Here is a 7,155-nt window from a genome sequence, read left to right as displayed (position 1 = left end):
AAGGACAGAGGGTCTAAGGACAGAGGGTCTAAGGACAGAGGGTGTCGTGTTGTCAGACTGATATTCTGTACAAACTGTGAAGTCCACTGAGACAAATGTAACATTGATTGATTGATTGATTGATAAGACCCACGCTCCTCGAACAGTGCAACTTGGTATATACTTGAGAAATCAAACTGTGAAAGTGAAACAATTGAGAATGTAAATTTTGCAAAGCGGGTACAAGCGGCCGAGATGGGTTTTCTCCGCAGGGTGGCTGGTGTCTCCCTTAGGGATAAGGTGAGAAGTTCGGTCATCCGGGAGGGACTCGGAGTTGAACCGCTCCTCCTTCACGTCGAAAGGAGCCAGTTGAGGTGGTTCGGGCACCTAGTTAGGATGCCACCTGGGCGCCTCCCTAGGGAAGTATTCCAGGCACGTCCAGCTGGGAGGAGACCAAGGGGTAGACCTAGGACCAGGTGGAGGGATTATATCTCTTCTCTGGCCTGGGAGCGCCTTGGGACCCCCCAGTCAGAGCTGGTTGATGTGGCCAGGGAAAAGAAAGTTTGGGGCTCTCTGCTGGAACTGCTACCTCCGAGACCCGACCACGGATAAGCGGGAGAAGATGGATGGATGGATGGAATTGTGCAAATCACAGCACTATTATAATTTAATAGGTTGATTTGATTCATGAATGGCATTTATTTCAATGAAATATGTCTTATTATCATTAAAAGTGACGTGTTATAATGGATTATGATGGACGTTATGAAAAACTAGAATATTTTTCATAAAGATTTATAATTTGTTCGGCACAAAAACGGAAAAAATAACAACTAAACAAACAAACATGAAAACATATTCACATCGGTATCGGCATCGGCCCAATCGTCGGTATTGGTAGAGGCTTTGTGTCAATTTGCAGATTAGTGTGAGCATGGTTGGACATGATATTACCAAATCATTGAAGTTAACTAATGAGCTGTTGTCGATTCTTTTTAGTTTGTTCGAAGCGATGGACTCTGAAGTCAGCGGGACGATGGAGGTGGCGGCGCTCGGACGGCCTTTCAGCCTCGGGATGTTGTACGACTGCCGCAACGACTCTCTGGTCCCAGGTGAGGAAAAAATACCTTTAAAAACAGAACAACAACATTTTCTTTTTGCCCCCACAAGGAAACACACAGATACAAAGTTATGAATCAGTTATTCCAGACGTCTGGTTGATAGCAAGGATTTTACTTTTGTGATGTTGCAGAGTTGGAGGAAGCAGGTTTGGACTAGCTTATTTATGTGAGGTTCAGATTCTGGTCAAAGATCACACCCAGGTTTCCTGATAGGGTTTGACGTTGGGGGCCAGGGTTCTGATTCCGGATTTAGAGACAAAGTTACCAGGAACACTAAGAAAGACCTCTGTTTGTATGAAGAAGAAGAATATGAATCTTTATTGATCCCCCGATGGGGAAATTCTGTTTCCACTCTGTTACACGCACATGCTTTTTTATACACAATACAAGTATACAAAGTTATGAAATACATGCACATACATATACAAATACACACACAGTTATACGCGTATGCACAGGCATTGAGAGGTCAGAGCAGAGGCAGCCAGTCTAAATCTGTGTGTCGTCAGCGTAACAGTGATGAGAGATAGAGTGAAACTGACTGTTGCCAGAGGTAAAGTGTATTAATGAAAAAATGTATGGACCAAGGATTGATCCCTGTGGAACACCTCAGAGCGAAGAAAAATCAACTCAAACACCGCTGTTGAGCTTGGCGGGCCAGAAATAATCTCAGACTAATAATCGGACATACTAATTGACCTATCAGAAGCTATTGAGTCTATCCAAGTTTACCGCCAGGCTCGGTTACATTGTGATAATCATTCAATTCGATGTTGACCTCTAAGATATAATCTTTAATTCAACGGTTTACCTTTTTTCATTTGCTTTCGTAAAAATCTCTTCAACTGTCCCACTTCAGTTGCATTAAAACCTCTTCCGGCAGAATTTAGAGGACCATTCTCATAGGTGAGCGGTGAAAATAAATACAATAAAAACCCATTCAACTGCCCCCTTCAGTTGGTATTAAAAACCCATTCAACTGCCCCCTTCAGTTGGTATTAAAAACCCATTCAACTGCCCCCTTCAGTTGGTATTAAAAACCCATTCAACTGCCCCCTTCAGTTGGTATTAAAAACCCATTCAACTGCCCCCTTCAGTTGGTATTAAAAACCCATTCAACTGCCCCCTTCAGTTGGTAACCCATTCTGGTGGAATTCAGAGGAAGATCCTCATAGGTGAGCAGATGTGTAAAGACACACCTACATACCCATATACAGACAAGTAGTGGGCCACCTACACATTACACCAACAGGAGGTTTTATGAAATCCCATTCCAAATTCTTAGGCATTAACATGAATGTGATCCCCCCTTTGCCGCTATAACAGCTTCCGCTCTTCTGGGAAGGCTTTCTACAAGATGTTGGAGTGTGTTTGTGTACATTTTTGCTCATTCATCCAGAAGAGCATTTGTGAGGTCAGACAGTGATGTTGGACGAGAGGCTGGCTCTCCGTTCTAGTTCATCCCAAAGGTGTTGAATGGGTTGAGGTCAGGGCTCTGTGCGGGCCAGTCAAGTTCTTTCACACCAAACTCACCCAAACAGGCCTTTATGGGCCTTGCTTTGTGGGGCTCAGTCATGCTGGAACAGAAAGGTTCTTCTTCCCCAAACTGTTTCCACAAAGTTGGAAGCATAGAATTGTCCAGAATGACTTGGTAAGATGAAGCAAGGAAACACACAGATACAAAGTTAAGAATCAGTTATTCCAGATGTCTGGTTGATAGCATGGATTTTATTTTTGTGATGTTGCAGAGTTGGAGGAAGCAGGTTTGGACTAGCTTGTTTATGTGAGGTTCAGATTCTGGTCAAAGATCACACCCAGGTTTCCTGATAGGGTTTGACGTTGGGGGCCAGGGTTCTGATGCAGGATTCAGAGACAAAGTTACCAGGAACACTAAGAAAGACCTCTGTTTGTATGAATTTAGATCCAGAAGGTTAAGTGACATCCATACAGGCAGTCATGGAGAGTACTAATATCACCAATCACATTTAGTCTAACTGAAGAGTAAATCTGTGTGTCGTCAGCGTAACAGTGGTGAGAGTCAGGGAACTATACAGGAAGCACAACTGAGGGAATCCTTATCTTTGTTTCAGTAAAGATAAGAGACAGAGACCTGACAGAAAGTTAGAAGTTGGAGCTCGATTCGAGGATTCTTTAAAAACACAGAGAAAGACAGGCCCCACATCTCTTCAAAGACCAGCTATCTAGTATACTCCAGACGTCGATGAGAAGTGACCATCTTAGCTTTTGACCGCCTGTAGAAGCTGTTTCCTGCTGCACAGGAAGGCATTTTACTTAAATCTTGTTATATGACTGTCCCTTAAAGATAGTGTGTATTAAGCTCGATTCTTTCTTCTTCTTTTGCAGGAATGACTTTGTGGGACCGTGAGAACCTTAAAAATCATACTGAGGAAAGACCACAGAACTATAATAATTGGGATTTAGTTGCTTCTGAATCAATTGAGGACAAATCTTCAGCACTAAATGTTGAAGCGTCTCTGAAGGCAAGTTTCTTGGGTGGACTGGTAAAGGTTGAAGGATCAGCCAAATACCTGAACGATAGCAAGACTTCAAAAAATCAGGCCAGAGTAACTCTGAAGTATCAAGCTACCACAAAGTTCCACGAACTGTCCATGAATCATCTTGGGAGAGACGATGCGATACAGAAGTCTGTCTTTGATCAAGGAATAGCAACACATGTAGTCACAGGTATCCTTTATGGGGCTCAAGCCTTCTTTGTCTTTGACCGTGAGGTGTCTGTCAACGAGAACCATCGAGACATTCAGGGCAACTTGAAGGGGATGATCAAGAAAATTCCCTGCTTTTCAATAGAGGGTGAAGGCTCGCTGAAAATGGAAGACGAGGACAAAGTAAATGTTGAGAAACTGTCCTGCAGATTCTTTGGAGACTTTTTGATTCCGAAACCTCCAACATCCTTTCAGGATGCAGTAGAGGTGTACCAAAGTCTGCCAAAGCTGCTGGGAGCCAACGGGGAAAAGGCAGTACCAGTGAAGGTCTGGCTGTTGCCTCTGACATGTTTAGATTCTACTGCTGCTAAACTTGTCCGTCAGATAAGTATAGGATTAGTTGAAGAATGTCAGAGTGTCCTGGAGGACCTCAGTGACCTGGAGATGAGGTTCAATGATGCACTGAGAACCCAAACTGCACAGCTGTTCCCACAGATTGGAAACAAACTCAAAACCTTTAAACAGAAGTGCTCTCAGTTCAAACTGGAATTCCAACGAACCCTGGCAAAGAAACTTCCATCAATCCGAGGAGGAGGAGAAGAAGAAGCTGTGCTCGCAGAGGAACTGAGGAAGACATGTTCTTCTCCTTTCAACAGCAAGGACCTGAACGAGTGGATGGACTGTAAGGAGAGAGAAATCTACACCGTGATGTCTCTGACCGACATGATGACAAACACCAAGATCATCTCATCTCAAACAGACCTGTACAAAGAAATTCTCAAAGCAGAGCATGCTGTGTGTTTTGTCTTCACCTCGCTGGGAAGTGATGAACCGTACCTCTCAACTTTATCAAACTACCTGAAACAAACACCCAAACCAGACGACTCTCAAGATCCACACCCTCCAGATCAATGGTACAACTCAAGAGAAGAAAGGGAAGCAATGCGACAGAAAGCAAAGCTCTTCAGTGATTTAGCAGAGGCCAACAAGGAGAAGAAGAACATCACATTTCTGACAGTGGGTTTAACAAAGGAGACACAGAAAGGAGCCAGCATCTACCTTTACACAGACGGCCTTTCTGTCAATGAGAACTTTGAGCCGCCTTCAAAGCCTGCAACAGTAACAGGAAGTGATATAAACGACAGCAGTGTGACGCTGAACATTTCTCCACCCAGATTTGGAGCAGAGGACATCACCTCCTACTCTGTTGAGTACTGTGTCAGTGGAGAGGACGGCTGGAAACAAGAGACAGCATCCAGAGCTGAAGAAGTCACAGTGAGCGGCCTGAGTCCTAACACAGAGTACATGTTCAGATGCAGGGCAGAGACACCAGTAGGTGCCGGGCCAGCCAATGAAGTCAGTGGATCCATTCAAACCTTACCCTGCAGCCCTCCTGGAAAACTCCACGTTGAATCTACCTCAGGTGAGATATCAGTCAGCTGGGAGAAACCTGCTGAGCTCGGACAAGATGTCCACGTTTTGAGCTACATCGTGGAGTACGCCAAACCAGACCAACAGGTGAAAGAGGAAGATCTCCACTGGGAGCAAATGATGGCGGGAGCTGAGAAGGCGATCATTTCAGGACTTCAGCCAGAGACAGAATACGCTGTCAGGGTCAGGTGTGATTGTGGTGCAGCTGGAAGAAGCAAAGAAAGCATCGCTGTTAATGTCCGCACAACTAAACCTTCACTTCTTAAAGAATCCCTCAAAAGTCAAAGCAAAAGGATCAACTCTGAATCTCCCTCAGTTTACAAACTGCCTCTGACAGAAGAAGACATGGAAGTTGATGGATGCCGGAGGTACAACTTCAACAAAGAAAGCATGAAGCGAAATCGCACAATCATGCTTCTTGGAGCAACTGGATCTGGAAAGTCCACTCTGATCAATGGACTCATCAACTACATCGTTGGTGTAGAGTGGGAGGACGATTTCAGATTCAAGTTAGTTGATGAGGATCAGTCGAGATCTCAAGCTGAGAGCCAGACCTCTGAAGTCACTGTGTACAGAATCAACCACCAAGAGGGCTTTCAAATCCCTTTCTCTCTGACCATTGTTGATACTCCAGGCTTTGGAGATACAAGAGGAATAACAAGAGACAAGATGATCACAGAACAGATACGTAATCTCTTCTCTTCAGAGCGTGGCGTCAGTGAAATTGACGCTGTGTGTTTTGTAGTTCAGGCTTCTTCAGCTCGGCTCACAGCAACACAGAGGTATGTGTTTGATTCTGTGCTCTCAATCTTTGGCAAAGATGTGGAAGAAAACCTCCAGGTTCTGGTGACATTCGCAGACGGCCAACGCCCACCAGTTCTCGAGGCGATCAAAGCTTCAGGCGTCCCATGTCCTAAAACAAAAGACGGGCTGCCAGTTCACTTCAAATTCAATAATTCTGCCTTGTTTGAACAGAACCAATCATCTGCTGCTGCTGACTCCAGAGGAGAGGAGGAAGAGGGAGGCTTTGATCAGATGTTCTGGAAAAGGGGGGCAGAAAGCATGAAGAGGTTCTTTGATGCTTTAGATAAGATTACAACCAAAAGCTTGTCAATGACAAAGGAAGTCCTCAGAGAAAGAAATCAGCTCCAAATCTCAATTGAAAATGTGCCAAAGCAGGTTAAAGTAGGGTTAGCCAAGCTTGAGACGATTAAAGAGACAAGTCAACAACTGAAACTCCATGAAGCAGAGATCAGCAGAAATAAGGATTTTAAGATCCCAGTAGTTTATACAAAGCCTGATAAAATAGACATGTCTGGCACTGGAAAGTTCATCACCAACTGTCAGGTGTGTAATGTCACCTGTCACTACCCGTGTTATATTGCCAATGATGCAGATAAATGGAAGTCTCCTGCAATGGGACTAGATGGAAACTGTAAACAATGTAAAGGCAGATGTCATTGGAGTCAACATTTTAACCAGAAGTACAGATGGGAGTATAAGGATGTTAAAGAAATGAAAACATTGGATGATCTGAAAGAAAAGTACCTGAAGGCCTCAGAGGCTAAGGAACTGTTCAGCAATTGATCGACAAAATTAATGCTGACTTGAAGCGTCTTCAGACTGATGTGAGGGAGATGATGGAGAGGTCTGCCCAGTCTCTGAACAGACTAAGAGAGATCGCACTGAAGCCAAATCCTCTCTCCACTCCAGAGTACATTGACCTGCTGATTGAGGGAGAGAAATCTGAGGCCAAGTCAGGCTGGAAGCAACGAGTCCAGTACCTGATGGAGATGAGAGGAGAAGCAGAGCTCATGGGTAAAGTAAGGAGAGGAGAAAACCTGCTTTAAAGTGAAGAATCTTTAACTGAGGGCAAAATCAAGACCAGCTCCAACTGAGACCAAGACAAGAGCTGAACATGATTTCAAAGAAGAGACGTG

The 7,155-nt window shown here is 44.3% G+C and overlaps 1 protein-coding gene across 1 annotated transcript; it reads left to right on the top strand.

Moving 5' to 3' along the window:
- Positions 1-991: 991 nt before the first annotated feature.
- On the top strand, positions 992-7,033 carry LOC307027007 (uncharacterized protein; the record flags this gene model as incomplete). The annotated part of the gene is made up of 4 exons (XM_079695184.1): positions 992-1,091; positions 2,198-2,275; positions 3,465-6,562; positions 6,838-7,033. Coding segments are annotated over 4 exons (3,472 nt in total), but the record flags the coding sequence as incomplete, so codon positions are not given.
- Positions 7,034-7,155: the final 122 nt, after the last annotated feature.

The sequence above is a fragment of the Notothenia rossii genome (assembly GCF_949606895.1).
Source record: "Notothenia rossii genome assembly, contig: scaffold_157, whole genome shotgun sequence".
In the NCBI taxonomy this organism is placed as follows: domain Eukaryota; kingdom Metazoa; phylum Chordata; class Actinopteri; order Perciformes; family Nototheniidae; genus Notothenia; species Notothenia rossii.
Note: the sequence above shows the minus strand (reverse complement) of the source record. Positions and strands in the feature narration are given on the sequence as shown.